This window comes from Tauraco erythrolophus, chromosome 4 (genome assembly GCF_009769465.1).
Source record: "Tauraco erythrolophus isolate bTauEry1 chromosome 4, bTauEry1.pri, whole genome shotgun sequence".
Taxonomy (NCBI): Eukaryota; Metazoa; Chordata; class Aves; order Musophagiformes; family Musophagidae; genus Tauraco; species Tauraco erythrolophus.
The window spans coordinates 37,638,163-37,656,401 of record NC_141468.1 but is presented as its reverse complement, the minus strand read 5'-3'; the positions used below and the strand labels follow the sequence as shown (position 1 = coordinate 37,656,401).

At 37.6% G+C, this 18,239-nt stretch overlaps 1 protein-coding gene across 1 annotated transcript in view; it reads right to left on the bottom strand.

Moving 5' to 3' along the window:
* The window catches only part of SLC16A7 (solute carrier family 16 member 7), a 32,433-nt gene extending 15,671 nt beyond the window's left edge, over positions 1-16,762 (bottom strand). Inside the window, exon 1 of the mRNA XM_009977483.2 lies at positions 16,549-16,762. Coding sequence (XP_009975785.1) covers positions 16,549-16,762 — 214 coding nt within the window. The remainder of the gene's footprint in view (positions 1-16,548) is intronic.
* Positions 16,763-18,239: the final 1,477 nt, after the last annotated feature.

Sequence of the window (18,239 nt, the reverse complement as noted above, 5' to 3'; positions counted from 1 at the left end):
CCCTGCACATCATCCTAGAGTTTATTTGTTTTCCTCCAGAACAATATTATATGTAACACAACTTGGAAACGATTCCTTATATATTTTGTTAGAGGCAATAATACGTAATTTCAGAGAAAGCACAAGATATATGGTTTTTCCTAGTTGCTCCTTTATCATATTCCTTTCTGGTCTCAATTTTGCATTGTATAATTAAACTTCAAATTGAAAATACTCAGTCTATTACCTATGATGTTTCTGTGGACTACTTACAGTGAATTATAGATCATGAGTGGATCATTAAATCTCATCTGCATAATCAGAATATATGCAATGAGAAGTATAAACCTGGATGTATTTATAATTTGGAGGTGTCCTGAGAAGTCATCATATTTAAATCACTGTCAATAACTTTGTAAGATTATTTCCAAATGCATTTGCTATTTAACACACATGTAACATTAAGCCTAAAATGTACAGAAAAATATTTCTAAAATATTTTATAATTATTTTCATAATAATTGTATTTTAATAATATCCAATAAAATGCATATGGTGACTTTCAATGGTAACAATTAGAAGCTTAGGAGTGGGAATTTCCCAAGATCGTTTACAGCCCGTAAATTAGATTGTTAGATCATATGGTAAACATACGTGAATATTTAGTTCACAACATACCTAGGAATGGGAAGATGGAGGGAAGAGGAGAAGGAAGAGGGAAGAAGGAAAAGGGAAGAGGGAAGAGAGAAGATGGAAGAGAAGGGAAGAGAAAGGGAAAAGGAAAGAGGAGGCGGTAGAGAATTTTTGTTTCGAAGATATAATTCAAAATGGGAATTGAGCATTCTCATTAGGTTTTGGCACCTAACGTATTTAGAGTGCAAGTGCAGATAATGGTAGTATATTAGTATAATAGGATCATATCAGGTACAGAATTTGCATTTTTCCTAGCATTTTGCAAAAGGGGAGACTGAGAAACTGAGGTGGCGGCATTTGATGTTGTTTAATGAACAACATTCAGTTGTTAATTAAAAGTGAGAAACCTTGGGGGGGGTTGTTTAGGGTTTTTTTTCCTATTTTCAGGCAAGTGAAAAAATAAGATGTATGTATATTGAGAAAATCTGTTTAATTATAGAATGATATGTAAAGGTAGCACTGAATATTTTGTCTTCCAAGTCAAAAAGACTAAAAGCAATATAAATGGTTAAATAGCTAGAAACATGCAGAAAAAAAAATCAAAAGTAGAATAATGAAGTCAAAAGTTATCATAAGATTATTCTCTTGATCAATAACAGTAACAAGATTTGTGACGCTTTCCATCTTTCAATGCATTTCTTTTTTTCAGCTGTGTCTGAATCAGTAGCCTTTATTACATCTTACAGGAAGTGGAACCTTTGGAGAGAACTTAGTGAACAGGTCCAGAATTTTGAAAGTCTTCCACCGGTTTAGATCAGAACATTTTCTAATTTACTTGAACATTAGACACTGAATAGCTTTTGAAAAATAATAATATTCCAGAAAATATTTACTGATTAATCGATAATTTAAGAATGAGTTCTAATCTCTTCTCTCCTTGTTCTTTTTTCCTTGCTTATCCCTAGCCTTTTACAGCAAAACACACATGCCTGAGAATAACACTTTATCCAATAAAACTGAAAGAGAAATCAGATACTTTTTTTTACATCTATACATTATCTGAGTAGATGTCAATTTGTCTTTGCATATTCCTATACCCACCTCACATACTTTTTGTCATTGGAGCTGAATTTATCATCAAGTTGACACTTTCAGATTTCAGTCTACGATCGAAAGAGCTTTACCTGATTGGTCTTTCAAAGTTTTAGATGTTTCTTGTGTATAGCCACATACCATTTCTTTTGTGGACTGGATCAACAAATACACTTTCCATGGGCTGTAATCCATGAGAAAAAATATTTCATAAAATATGATCAAGTAAGGAGGGAAAGAGTCATGAAAAATTAGTAGAGGAAGCCTGAGACTTAAGCAGCGGAAAAGGAATATATTATGAGGGAGTTAAGCAAAGGTCTTTATGGCATTTGTGTTTTGCCTGGACTAGAGAGGAAACAACATGTATAATGTTCTCTACAGAGTCCTTTCCCTTGTAGCAGCAGAGCACAATTCTCCATAGACTGGGTCTTCTGAAAGTGGGGGGATGGAGGAGTGGTGGAAGTCTAGATCAGGTCTGCTTGCATGTACAGAGAATATTTGAGCTCTGCTGTAAAAAGCAACATGAAGTGGCTTGATGACCTAGTGCCATCTTATTGCACTTGAAGATAATATTTGTGTGGCTTTTGAACCAGGCTTACTTTCTTACCTAGTGTGAAGAAGTAAAACAACCCACCACTGGCAGAAATCTTATTCTCCACCGAACGATGTCAAGCAGCTTACTACTAATGACTGCGATGCATCATAAATTCAAAATAAATTAGTGTCCATTAAAATATAGGCTTCTTATGATTTGTGTTACAGATGCTGCCTAAATATCATGCATTCCTCGAGCCACTTTTCATCTAAGGAGTTATGTTGATATTCTTCAGCCAGAACATATTAAAATAATTCAATGAAATATACCCGTTTCTGAAAAGATTTAACATGTGTGCCTGTGAGGAGAATATTATTTAGATTTACTAATGAAAGAACTATTTTCTTCCCAGAGGAAGAACTATGTTTCTCTAGTAAGTTTTAATACATCTTACTGAAAAGCAATTGGTTAGAGAGCTGACTGATCTAGGCAATATGAATACCTGAACACTTGTCAGGTAAATTTTTTATAACATCAGGACAAATGATCCAGAAGAAATTCTACAATACAAATTTGTTCTTGTCTTAATCCCATATGCCACTTCAGCTCTGTTTCTCTGAGCATAGGGTCAAGTGCTTTGCACTCAGGTTACTGTTTACATTTGAGTAAGTAAATACGAAAAGCTTCCAAATCACAATGGCAATGGTTTATATAACCTTGCACACTCTTTGCACAGGTATAAACTATGGCGCTGTGTGAACGACAAGAGAATCACTCCCACATGTACTATTTTTGCAACACGCTATTTGATTTTTAAGGAACCATACATAAAATTAGAACTAGCATTGTGTGAAACTCTCCTACGCTTTAAGATCCATTTTATTCCCAAGCTGAAATAAAAATTTCAAGTCTCAGAATTTTCAGTTGAATTAAAACTCTTCAAAGAAATCACTCTGAAATATCTCTAACATCTTCTGTCGTACAAATAAGCAAATTAGAAATATAACTATCTGGCATTCCCATGATCTAATTCTTCCTCTTAGCTTTTCAAAATAATCGCAAGTGTTTTGTTTCGGTCATTCTGTACTATATTGCATTTCATTACCAAAACATCATAAAAAAATCTGCAGATATACAGTTTGTTAATTTAGTATAAGCCAAGTTGCTGGACTGTGTTGCTCATTATTGCATATGCAGTCACATAACACACATTGGACCTTGCTCTGAGATTAACTGCCCCATCACATTCTGGGAGGCGTAGTCCTTCTGCAAGTCCAGCCTATAGCAGAGAGGAGTTTGTAAGGTTTTTTTGACAAACTTTTTTTCTTTTCTTTTTTAGATTTTCTGTAACTTTCTATGACATTAAAAATGTGTTAATAAAAAATGATTATTCAGGCCATCAGGCTCTTACAACCACCTCTAATGTTGACTACATTCTCTTCTCATGTGAGAATCATACAATTTCAGGTCACTACCTGAAAGTGTTTTGTTACATAGTTTGTGGCTTCAATGAATAATCAGAACAATCCTTACAGTCACAGTGCCTGATTCTCCACTCCTCAGTGCACTTTGCAGCACTGGAACTCTTTGGAATAAATTAAAATCGAAGTTAGGAGATTCATACTTAAGGTCAAATTGTGTGTATCCTTAGATTTTTATTTTTTATTTATGAAGCAGAGGTAAGCTTACCAACAAATAAGTCAAAAGTTTAATCAAACGATTACTTTAATAAAATTAATACTGTCAGTTTTGCTCAAATATTATAAATCTTCAAAGCTAATCTTCTATATTTTAGTTATATTTTATTTTGAGGAAAAGACGTGAATCATTTATGGGTTCAGCTCTTGGATCCCCAACACAAGAAGGACATGGATCTGTTGGAGTGGGTCCAGAGGAGGGCCACGAAGATGATCTGAGGGCTGGAGCACCTCTCCTATGAAGACAAGTTGAGAGAGTTGGGGCTGTTCAGTCTGGAGAAGAGAAGGCTCTGGGGAGATTTTATAGCAGCCTTCCAGTACTTAAAGGGGACCTACAAGAAAGCTGTAGAGGGACTTTTTACAAGGGTATGTAGTGATAGGACAAGGGGCAATGGCTTTAAACTGGAAGAGGGGAGATTTAGATTAGATATAAGGAAGAAATTTTTTACAATGAGGGTGGTGAAACACTGAAACAGGTTGCCCAGAGGAAGTGTGGATGCCTCATCCCTGGAGGTGCTCAAGGCCAGGATGGATGAGTCTTTGAGCAATCTGATCTAGCGGAAGGTGTCCCTGCCTGTGGCAGGGGGTATGGAACTAGATGATCTTTAAGATCCAAACCATTCTATGATTCTATGATAATGTCTTTTTAAGGTTGACATAAGTAAAAATGAGATTTTAATGAGTGCCTCTGGGAGCACTTAAGTCATCGAAGGTACACTGTCAAGAGATCTTGATGTTACAAACACCTATCATAGAATCATAGAATCATAGAATCGTTAGGGCTGGAAGGGACCTTCAAAGGTCATCTAGTCCAACCCCCCTGCAAGGAACAGGGATATCTCCAACTAGATCAGGTTGCTCAGGGCCTCATCCAACCGGGCCTTGAACGTCTCCAGGGATGGAGCATCCACCACCGATCTGGGCAACCTGTTCCAGTGTTCTACAACTCATGGTAAAAAATTTTTTCCTAATATCCAACCTGAATCTACCTCCCTCTATTTTAAAACCATTACCCCTTGTCCTATCACAACTGGCCCTCTTGAACAGCCTCTCCCCATCTTTCTTGTAGGCCCCCTTGAGGTACTGGAAGACCGCTATAAGGTCACCCCGGAGCCTCCTCTTCTCCAGGCTGAACAGCCCCAACTCTTTCAGCCTGTCCTCATAGGAAAGGTGCTCCAGCCCTCTTATCATCTTCGTGGCCCTCCTCTGGACCCTCTCCAACTGGTCCATGTCCTTCTTATGTTGGGGACTCCAGAACTGGACGCAATACTCCAAGTGAGGTCTCACGAGGGCAGAGTAGAGGGGGAGAATCACCTCCCTTGACCTGCTGGCCACGCTCCTCTTGATGCAGCCCAGGACGTGGTTGGCCTTCTGGGCCGCAAGAGCACATTGCCGGCTCATATTGAGCTTCTCGTCCACCAGTACTCCCAAGTCCTTCTCCTCAGGGCTGCTCACGATCCATTCTCCGCCCAGTCTGTATTTGTGCCTGGGATTGCCATGACCCAGATGTAGGACCTTGCACTTGGCCTGGTTAAACTTCATGAGGTTGGTACGGGCCCACCTCTCCAGCCTGTCGAGGTCCCTCTGGATGGCATCCCTCCCTTCCAGCGTGTCGACGGCACCACACAGCTTGGTGTCATCGGCGAACTTGCTGAGGGTGCACTCCATGCCACTGTCCACGTCACCGACAAAGATGTTGAAGAGGGCCGGGCCCAACACGGACCCCTGAGGGACGCCACTCATGACCGGTCTCCACATGGACATCGAGCCGTTGACCACTACTCTCTGAGTACGGCCATTGAGCCAATTCCTTATCCACCGAGTGGTCCATCCATCAAACCCATGCCTCTCTAGTTTAGAGAGAAGAATGTCGTGCGGGACAGTGTCAAAAGCTTTGCACAAGTCCAGGTAGATGACATCCGTTGGTCGACCCTTGTCCACCGATGTTGTCACCCCATCATAAAAGGCCACCAAGTTGGTCAGGCACGATCTGCCTTTGGTGAAGCCATGTTGGCTGTCACCCACCACCTCCTTGCTCTCCATGTGCCTTAGCATGGTTCCCAGGAGAATCTGCTCCATGACCTTGCCAGGCACAGAGGTGAGGCTGACCGGCCTGTAGTTGCCCGGGTCCTCCTTATTCCCCTTTTTAAAAATGGGGGTTATGTTCCCTCTCATTATCTCTATGGATAAACATATTTGCATAAATATATAAACATGGTTATATATTGACTTTAAGCACGTGAAAAATTTATTTTAACTTTAAACTTTATGAGATCACTGAAATATTTGAAATTAAGCACACATTGCAGGATTAGCACTGTGGTGCCCATACCTGGAATGGAGTTCCAGGCAGTTATTTTACCTGTCTTTGATAAGAACATAAAACCATCAGTGAAAACTGTCATTCATCACTATGTGTATCAGTGGATCTGTTGTAAGATTTCCTACTGACACCTTTTATTTTTTCCAGTGTTACTAGCCAAACTATGACTCTAGGACATTTGGCTATAAATTCAAAGATGACCTGTAGATTCACCATATGTTTCACATGACCTAAAGTTCTTTATCAATAATGTAGATATTTTACTTTAATTCTCTTATCTTACTGAAATTTGCTGGGCAGATGCCCATGTAAACTAACTAACTAACTAACTAACTAACTAACTAACTAACAATATAAATAAAAAAATCTTATGTCATACTACTTCTCACCAGCTTTAAAATCTTACATTCCTTAATTAAATGCTTCATGGTAACAGCCATAGAGTCTTGGTTACTTATGGATTGAATAGTTCCTGCACTTTGCTTATTTACTTGCTGCTCTGGAAATTACAACTATTCTGATTCCGCAAATAACAACAGGCTCAGCCACTTAATTACACACACTCAAAGTTTAGCAACATCACAATAAGGAGGGATTAATTCTGCCATTTGAGTATATGCCAATAATTCAAACAATTTAGAGCAGAACTGCTCTAGAAGCTTTTCTGAGTGAAATTTGACTTCTAAGGACACAAGATTACTGCCCTTCTATAGAGGGTCAAACAGGACACCCGCTGCCTTCTTTTCTGCCAGTCCTACCTTGAAAGCCATTGCAGAGTTCTTGGGAAGTCCTGACATTAAGTTATATTCTATGATGTAGAAAATAACAAGAAGATAAAAGGTAAGACACATCTGCAAATCTGGAAGCAGCATGTGTGGTACAGACAAGCTCATTCTTGTAAAAGAAGAAATAATTTCAGTCAAGCAATTTCTGTCCCTGGAAAATCAAAGGAGCCCTCCATAGGAGAGCGGCATGAGTAAGGTTTGTACCATGATAAAATTGGTATTGCTAGCTGATACTGATAGGGAAGTGTTTGGGGATCTTGCTACAAAGAGGCTGGAAGTGTATTCAACTTTCAAATCATTCACAGAACAGAAGAAATTATAACAGATCTATAGATTTCTATCAGCTTATAATCACCTACAGAAGAATGTAAACTTGGTAAATTATTAGCTAAACCAGCTATTCTCTCGGTTGTGTTTTTTTCTTAGCTGGTGATGGAAGAAAGGGAATTATAGGTATGAGGAAAGTCACTGCAAGATTTGAGAAGATTTACAAGCTAATAAGTAATCTTAAAATTACCAGGTATTTTTAATAGCATCAAAACTAGTACAATAGAGTCAGTGTCACTGAAACGTGGGAGAATTACAATCCATGCAACATAAAAGAGGAAGATTAAAGAAGAAAATCAAACTTTAACCAGAACAAGCTCAAAATCACTAACCATGGGTGCGTATCTCTAACAGGAACATTCTTATATTTCAAGGTCTCTGGGGAGTGAAATATAATGTATTAATATAGGGCAACAATCACTATAGGGCAACAATCACTATAGGGCAACAATCACGTAGGGTAGCATCACCTCAGATTTGTGCAAAATGTACATCTGAACTCTTCTTCTAGATTTCTTTAGCACTCAAAAGACAGAGAAGTCTTTCTGAAACATGATTCATTTGATGTGTTTTGTACATTTAACTTAGGAAGGATGAATTAGAAATTTTGATTTTTATTGACTGACAACAGAAGATGTATAGACTATTGGATCAGATGTAGGCGCCCATGCTGAGGAAAACTAAACACATGAATCCGGTCCCTATAATATCGATTTATGATTGTCAAAAAGCTCTAAGGGTAGCACTACTTCCTTCAAAATTTTGTAACGGGCAAAGCACTTAACAATAAGTGTTTCAAAGCAGTATACATAGAAAACCAAACAGGGCACATGTTCCCATCATCAATGGGAAAGTGTTGCAAGAAGTGTTTGAACTAGATGAAGAAATCAATATCTTCTTTCACAATACAGTCTCCTATTTTAATCACATTCTTTCATTTGGTTCTCTGGTCATAGTATACATTCCGGGGTGATCTTATAGCAGCCTTCCAGTACCTAAAGGGGGCCTACAGGAAAGCTGGAGAGGGACTTTTTATAAGGATATATAGTGACAGGACAAGGGGTAATGGCTTTAAACTGAAAGAGGGGAGATTTAGATTAGATATAAGGAAGAAATTTTTTACATTGAGGGTGGTGAGGCACTGCAACAGGTTGCCCAGAGAAGTTGTGGATGCCCCATCCCTGGAGGTGTTCAAGGTCAGGTTGGATGAGGCTTTGGGCAACCTGGTTCCTGGTGTAGTGGAAGGTGTCCCTGTACATGGCAGATGAGTTGGAACTAGATGAACTTTGAGGTCACTTCCAAGCCAAACCATTCTATGATTCTATGATTCATTGAAACAAAAGTCAGGTAAAACTGCAGTGAAGATGCTTACTTGTTTCATAGAATCATAGAATCATCTGGTTGGAAGAGACCTTCAAGATCATTGAGTCCAATCATTCACCCTGCACTGTCAGGGTCCCTAAACCATGATACTCAACACCAAATCCACACGGTTTTTAAACACCTCCAGGGATGGGGACTCCACCACCTCCCTGGGCAGCCTGTTCCAATACTTCACAACCCTCTCTGTAAAGAAATTCTTCCTGATATCTAACCTAAATTTCCCCTGGCGCAACTTGAGGCCATTCCCTCTCATCCTGTCATTCATAACATGGGAGAAGAGACCGACCCCCATCTCCCTACAACTTCCTTTCAGGTAATTGTAGAGAGCAATAAGGTCCCCCCTGAGCCTCCTCTTCTCCAGACTAAACGGTCCCAGCTCCCTCAGCTGCTCCTCACAGGACAAGTTCTCTAAACCTTCACTAGTTTTGTTGCCCTTCTCTGAACCCACTCCAGCACCTCAACATCCTTCCTGAAGCGAGGGGCCCAAAACTGGACACAATACTCCAGGTGTGGCCTCACCAGTGCTGAGTACAGGGGAACAATCACTTCCCTGCTCCTGCTGGCCACACTGTTTTTGATACATGTCAGGATTCCATTGGCTTTCTTGGCTGCTTGGGCACACTGCTGGCTCATGTTCAATCGGCTGTCGACCAGCACTCCCAGGTCCTTCTCTGCTGTGCAGCTTTCCAGCCACACTTCCCCAAGCCTGTAACGCTGCAGGGGGCTGTTGTGGCCCAAGTGCAGGACCCGGCACTTGGTCTTGTTGAATTTCATACAGTTGGCCTCAGCCCATCGATCCAGATTGTTTCTTGACAATTAAAAAAAAAAACCTGATGAAATTTGTGGAAAAGAAAGGTAAGCTTTTCTTTTGCTTCTATGCATCAGTGAAATATATTACCTACTAAAGCTGCAGTTGTTTGTGCTCTTTGACATGTGTTCTTAACAGAATATCACTGTTAGATGAAAAGGTTCTGACTGATCAAAAACTTGTTGCAAGGTATATATGTTTATTTATATATGTGATCTCTGCAAAAATCTTCAAAACTAGTTAATCAATTAAAAGAGTGTTTAAAGTAATCATAAAAGACAATTTAAAACCACCTCATTCTTTGATTTCTGTACTTCCCCTGGTGTCAGTGTAAATCTGTCACTAAGCCCCTGGACCACTTACCTCTGTTTATGACTATAGATCTACACATCTTTATGTATCACAATAAAAATCTCAGCTGTTGCCATTTGATACTGGCTTTGGTTATCTTCTAAACATATCAGTATGACTGTTTCCCTTGAATATACCCTTCAAAATAAACAAGGGAATAGTTCTTAGAGATTCCAAAACAATGGACCAGTAAAATTCTATAATAAGTTCTTTGTAAAGTGCTGGGTTTATTATTTCATTTGAAGTGCTAGTGTGACTACAATGGTATACACAGCGTGCGTAGATAGACTTTTCCTTCCCTACAGTACTTCTCTGGTATCTGCTTAAATACCTCATGATTCCCAGTTGTGCTAGACCATTGTTTCATTACCTTTGAATTACATGACACACATCACAAATACAACCATGGTACAATCCAGTGATATGAAAAACTATATGGGAACTAATCCAACGTTATTAGTACACACAAAACTAGCGTTCTTTCATCGAAGTTTTACAAGTTCTATGAACATATCAAAGGCCTAAGTTTGTCCCTTGATATCGTTCTTAAACAAACCTAAAGATTTAGTTCCTTAGAAAATGTATTTTATGATGTATGTTATTTATTATTGTTTGACTTTGACTCATTACTTGAAACTGAGTGGGAGAGAAAAAAAAGAATATTCTTTGCAGATAAAAAAGCTGTAAATATTGATTAGTTAACTTATAGAAATTCCTGGCTATACAACCAAATGAAGAACAAGACAAATACAAAGCCTCAAATAGGAAAGGAATGTTTAACTAACGTTCATTATGTAAGCCACATTGCCTACTTGTACGTAAATAAGAACTGTTTTAGTAAAGGGCTTGAGTTAATTGAATTAAAGTTATGGCAAATATTTTTATGATATGCATCAAATCATTACGAATAATCTATGGTTTGGATACTGAAAGAGCTTGGTAGAAGCACAGTGGGAATTCTTTGTTGCGTAATGTCTTTCCAACGATTATTCAAAATTAACATAAGTATTCAATACAAGACAAAAAACCCTTATTTCTCTCAGAGGCAGTGTGTCCTTAACTTTGAGATTGGCTTCTTGAGCGTGCCTTAATAGATCCCATTAAAAACTGTTTCCTGAAAACTTGGCAAAATTAGACCCCCAAAAGGCACTGAATATTTAACAATGAGATCTCTCTGTTAAATAGATAGATTTGTTAAATCTAAACTATCTATCATAGATCTGTTAAATAGATCAGCCAAATAATAACACGTTGCAGAGTAAAAAGCAGTTTGCACCAGTAGATAAAATGACAAACCTGTTTGAAAAAAATGTATAAAACCATCTACAACAGATCTACCTTTTTTCACCTTTCTTCCCACGACCATTTTAAAGAGTGTTTTCTAAACATTAGGAAAGGTCTGTCTTTAAAACAGTCATTGCTACCACAGAACACTGCCCTACAAGGTACAGTTTTACTAAAACTCAAAGCCTTCCAAGAAACATAAGAAGTGGCTGTAATATCGTTCAGAGGCTTTATCAGGCTTCCTTATCATTCAGGTGCTCTTTTAAAAACTGAACCACTCTAAACTTTTTTTTTTTTACTCTTTATGCCTCTTTTTTGTACTTATTGCCATTTGTTAGTAAGATTCAAAATGCTCTGTTCTTGCGTCACCTCATTATTACTTCTTTTCCTTTATCAGTGAGTCTCAAATTAACACGACATAGATGTTTTACATATATTTTAGGCTAAATGTGAAGTATTCCCTCATGCCCATGAGGCATTCAGAAAGCTGATAAGTTCTGCTTTCAAGGACACTCTAAATGAGGTTATTAAAATTCAACACTTTGCATATTCTGATGGGGAAAAACATTTTTCCCTGACAACAAAGGACATAGGTCAATTTAAGAAAGCTTCTCAATCTCCTTATCCATGGCCACTGAATTCCTTGTGCCAGTATTTGTAAAATCAAAACAAGAAAATATTACCAGGGAGAGAGAAAAGTGTAGGAGCCTAGGTCCTGTCCAAAAGTAAAAATCCATAACCATCTGTTGTTTGTGTTACATGGATTTCGCAACTGTCATCTCCACTGTGCACGCCATTTCATCTTCACAGCAATATCACCAAAACACCCACTGAGATAAAATCACAAATATTTTGAACATACCATATGATATGTTATTTTCCAAATTAATATTTAACAAAGTCAAAATGAGAACGTGTCTATAGGTTACTTTTGTGTTGCCACCTGAAAAATCCTTTAAGGATTTGCTATTATTTGGAAATACTTAACCTTAAACTTGAGTAATTTAAGAAATACAGAAGAGAGAGAGAAAGCTATTAAATGCTGCATTTTTTAATTATAAGTGTGTTTTGAAAAATGGTAATGGCCAATACTTACACTTACATAGCATCTTTCTTCAAAAGGGATCCAAAGGTACTTTTTAAATAATTTACCTAGAAACATAATCTAGAATTTAAATAGACTTTTCTTTTTTGAACTTCAGACCAGCAAGACTATCTCACATTTCACAACTGGGTACGGCTTAGAGGATTTATCAGCTCTCAAGCTAATATCTATAACCCAATATCACACCCAAAAAGTTATTTTAAAATAAACAAAACACCAAAAAGAAAACAAAAAAAAAATTCAAACTGAAATTGTCCTTGAATAAATGACAGAAAAGAGTTAAAGACAAGTGAGTAAACCAACTGCTTTTTCCCTAAGGAAATCTAAAACTCAAGGTCAGCTGTGTCTGAAATCACCAGACCTGTCACATGGCTTTCATAGCTGCCACTAAGGCTCCTATCAAACCTACACTGAAAGCAGTGAAAACATTTTTACTGAAAACAGATCGAGCTCCGATAAGAAGCTCTCTAATCACCTTTGTCTGGTTAACACTGTACAAAGTGAGAGGTGAAGTTCTGAAAAAGAGAAGAATGAACTGAGACAACTTGACGTCAAATATATTTGATCTTTTTCTTAAATTCCTCAATTCCTCTGTGTGTTAGAACATAAATATGGCTCTGTAAGTGTATGAATACATATATAGTTTAGGTATATAAGAATACACGCATGCAAATGCATTTAATATACATATGTGTTCATTCACATGCAGAAACACAGGTTGCTCTGTCAGGATAACTCAACTAATTCCATTTTATCCCAGGTTCTGTCTTCCCGTAACAAAAGTTTGGTGGTCTCAGTCACGGTCCCTCGGGTGTTGGAGTCCATCACAAAACCATCACCCTTAATTTAATACAATTGACAGTCTCTGCTCAAGAGAGGCAGAAGAAGGAGTTGCCATGGAGATGGAACTGTTGCTCTTCTCCAGAGGATGCTTTTTTCAGGCGCAGGCTGAACAGTAGAGGCTGGGCAATACCTGTAACCTTAATCATATCACAGGATCTGGCTTTTTAAGATGGCTTTTTAGTAAACTGTAAAAAACATCCAGGAGATGAAGGGGGAAAGAGAGAGCTTAAGGAAAAAAAAAAAAAAAAACCAACAAACCAACAAAACCCAACAAAAAAAATACGAAAGCGCATATTATGCCAAATTGAGAGAGGAAAAGTGTTTCATATTGATTTGATTTATCAGATTTGTCACCTCTGCTTAGTGCTTTCCTAACGGGGTGAATGCTGTGCTTGACCTATTTGCTGGAATTAACCAGGACTGCAGGAGACCATATGGATTGCCAGATGGTTTGCTATAATTTAATGCCATTTATTCTAAGTATGAAGTAAGTGATAAACATAATTAACATTCTTTTAGCTCCTTACTGGATGACTTTTATTAGTTTCTTTTTTTTTTTTTTTTACGTCAAGCATTGAAAGGTAAGTTAATACCTTGTTACTGAAACACAGATGCCAGCTAATTACTGCAAGAGGCTGCAGCCTCCAAAGCAAAGAGTGTCTGCACAGACTCTAACTTATTCACTGACCTCACTGTGATGATTAATAGGTTGAATGCTACTCTCTAATGAGGATGACAGATCTTAGATGTTTTCAGGTTACATTAATTAGTAGTATGATGAACAGAGTGTTCATCGCAGATGCACATATCATGCTTTGTAGTAAACAGCATACCTTGTATTCATGGTCTGAAGGTGTATTTCACATTACAGTACATCAAATGCTAAGGAATCAAACCACCTTCAGACAGTAAAAACAATGAAGTGATTTCCTTCAGAAATGTTTTCCCTGATTGTTATTTCATATTCTGCCAGTGATTGTCTAAATGGCCTATTTTTAGGAAGGCTAAAAAGGCTTCTAGAGAAGCTGTGACTTCAAAGAGCGTTTACATCAGGCAGGATCATTATTCTCAGCATTTTAAAACCATGAGTCTATAACAAGATATCCAAGCAACTTTGCCTACTGTTCCTGTGCTGATAATCTTCATAGTGACTGGGTAGGTGTTAGTAGAATGAATAGTAAACCATTTTTGTAATTTTTAATGTCAATGTACTAGTGAAGTTAGTATGCTGGTACTCAGAACAGTAAAAGAAATATCAGAGAAAAGGCAGAAGTATGGAATGCTTTATATTTTACATTAAAAGTTGTGCACATTTAACATCGCAGGTAAAAATGCCCACAGCTAAACATTCTGTGGTTTGCATCTGTACTGTTAATAAAACTTAGGTGAACTTTGAGATGAGAGAAACAGCATAAATTATATATTATTCAAAGATTAAAACCGAAGAACAGCACCTGCGCTATAAAGCAAACCTGCCCTCTGATTAGAAAATACGGTGAAAAAGAGTTCAGGTCAAAAGTCAGAGCATAAGGAAAGCAGAAACAAACTCCAGCTTTTTAATACTGGTACACTTTCCTTGTTGTAGATGGGTCCAGCACTTGTTCAGGGCCTCCAAAGTGTACATTCCACAGGGCAAGTGCTGATGCTACATATGCATCCTTAAGAAGCAACTACATTAGAGGGGACCTAAACGTGAGAGAGGACATACCTGCCCTTTTATCCCACTCTTTAAAGAGTTACTTCTTCACCTGGTGAATTTTGGGGAATCACTTGGTTATTGTTGCAAGTCCTATAAAATCCTTTATGAGTCTCTACTAGAGAATGAATATATGAATAAATATGGGATCAAAATATCTGAAGAGCAAGCTTTTATTGATATCGACACCACTTGTCAAAACATCTTTATCAGGTCTTTGTCTCTGCTAGTATTTGTAAAAAGGATTCATTTTTCCATCCTCTTACGTGAAAAACATTTACCTGAGGTGCTTAAGCTAATGCTGTGTGGCCTGCAGGTTCATTTTTATAGTCAGGGGAGAAAAACAGGTACTTAGAGAGAGAGCAACTCGGGTAGTCTGAATTCCTCTCTGTAGGCACCTACCTCTCTTCCCTGACTGCTAAAGGAGATAGGGTCATTCAGGTGTCAAAACTTAGGTGGGCTGAAATCAGAAATAAAAAAATACCATGCTAAAAACAAGACTTCATTCTTCCTTCAATAGATTGTTCACTGGACTTGATAATACCATACTTTACTATTATTCAGATACCACTTCTGACAAATATCGGAGTGATGCTCTTCAGTGATAAAGATATTGAATCTCAATGTGCTATAGGCACAATGTTTTCAGTTTCTATATATATACATTTATACATACGCACATATACATACATATACATATATATAAATGCATGCATTTAATTTTTCCATCATTGCAAGCTGTCTGAGATGTTCCAAGTGGTTACCTCATAACATCCAAAGAAAGGGCAATGCCAGATTCACTGCCTGAAAGAACCTCTTATTTGGACCTCTGGACTGCCTGAAAAAGTGTTTTGTTTAAGTAGCAGCTAGCTTCCACCAATACTTTAAAAAAAAATAAATCTGAAAGAATGAAGAAATCAAGTAGAATTTAACAGTTAGTCTTTGAAGTTGATAGACAAAAAACCTGCCAAAGCAAGTTTGACATCTAGTACTTAAACATGGCTTTGTACTTTAAAATCCTTTTCCATCTGTCTTGTTCTTTACTTGCTTGCTCGCAAGAAAAAAGATATCAAAGAATTTATGTTCACTGTTCATTTCAGTCCCAAGAATAAAACTGTCTGTATCTTAGCTGTCTGAGAGATGGCATGTATGAAACATGGCTCTTGGCCTAAATGGAAAGTAGAATTTTATTTCAGGACAAATAGGGACAAGATATAAAACTCCTGTCTACAAAGGAATACCTGTGCCTGACTAATGAACCCTCATTGCCATATTAATTTCCTGTGTTTAGGCCCTATCATCTGATCTACGGAGAGATCTCACCAAGGCAGTGGAAACTGAGCAAATGCACTCCCAGTCCCAAGAGAAGTTACTTGGGCATTGTTTTGTTGGAAAATGTAGTTCTCAGAAACTGTGAATTTAGGGCAAATTGCAAAATAGAATTAGATAGAGGAACAAACAAAAAGCCCTAAGTGGAAAGCAAAAAGGAAGAGAATATAAAATATTTTAAAGGCAAAGTAAGCATGACTTTAATGATGTGGTCACCAATACTCTGTGATAAAGTATGATGCAAAAAACCCCATGTAATTTGGTAAATTCTTTAGGTAATAATGGTAAAATCAGGTAGTAACTAACTGTAAAATGCTTTAAGACCATAGAAAATAAACAAAACAACTATGATATTTTAAAATTTCACAAATGTCTTACCTCCTGCATACATGACAGCCAACATTATTGATGATATCCAAGCTATCTCACTATATGATGTGTGGAAGATTTCCTGTATTTCTTTGAAGAATACTGTGATGGCTTTGGGGAATGCATAGGAAAATCCAATGGAGATAAAAGCCCCAAAGACCACAACCCACCCCCAACCTCCATCTGGAGGCGGGTACTGGGGCGCTGTTGTCATTGGTGGCATTTTTGGTCTCTGTGTTTTCTCCAACTAGGCTGAAAAAGAAGAGAAGAAACAAGGTTTTAAACAGTTTTCTTTTTCTCTTTATCAAACTGCACTACTCTGTCGTCATCTGCAGGGATGATAAAGCAGAGATCAATTTCCAGATTTCATTGGACCACAGAGTGTGAGTATCTGTTTTTAGAAGCAAAATCTGTTTCGCAAAAAATCTTACGCAGCAAGAAGATTTGCAATATCCTACTCAATATGTGGCAACTATTACAAATCACTGCCCTCAGACACTGAAGTTCTATTTGCAATTAGTCACTGATTGGAAAATGACGTGTTTGTGTGGGTTAATTTATGTAGCTCTGCTATCTACAGTGTGGATTTAGCACAGGAATGAAACAGAAAGAAAAACCTGGAAATTGAACTTATAGGAAAAAACGGGAAAAAGTTACAGTAAATTATCGCTAAATGTCATTTTGCTAGTAAATTTACCAGTACCTCAGCAGAATTATCAGCAACAACAGCAAGGAATAAATTCATTACACGTTTTTTATCACATGCTGTCATTATCCAATTTTTGACCATTGTTGATATCTCTTGTTTATCTCATGAGAACATCTAAAAAGCGTGTTCTAAGCAGAGATTTAAAATTTCCTGTGTATCCATAAAATACATACAAATATTGCAATTCCATATTGTACTTTTATTTTTAAATTTTTCGTCTTCATATTAGATGGCATTGCTATTACTTGCAGGAACTATGTGGAGTTTGATGAGACTATTTTTGCTATGTTTCCACATGTCAAAAGGCATCAGGAAGCCTTTCACTAATAACCCCACAAACTTTCCACAGCTATTCTCTAATTTAGAATTTACCATAATAGATGCCACCAGAGTGCTACCTTATAGAGGTTCTGAGAGGTGCAACCAACACATTCAGGCAGCTCAGTAAATCACAGGTAATCCACATAAAACTCCTAAGGCTTGAAATAATTTTTTATACTGTTATTATCATCCTGATATCTAAAAATGTAAAGTTTCTACATTCTGCATAACTCTTTCAGAAAACATGCAGTAGCGAGAATCCTACACAATTTAGTAATTCTGGGATTTTTTGCCACTATAAAATCCCCTTATTATTAAACAGAGAACTGGAGTCCGCTGTGTTTTTTTCTGTGTAATTCAACCTACACAGACAGCATGAACTGAAAATTCCTCCCTCCTCCCTGTTTCTTTCTTGGCATTTAGGCAACTTATTACTCTTGATTGGTCTCCTGCCATACCGGTATTGAAAGCTGTGGATGATAACAGTGTGTAGGTTGCTGTTATGCTTATGATTATCAGCAAGTCTCTATGTGATTTCTTCCGTGCCACTTAGGGCGTATTCCAATTTCTCATAGCAAACTGCATTAGCAGTGGGAGTGATATGATTAACCTTAACAAAAACTAAAAAACGAACTGCATCAGCTTATATTAATCTCTTGGGATAGTGCCT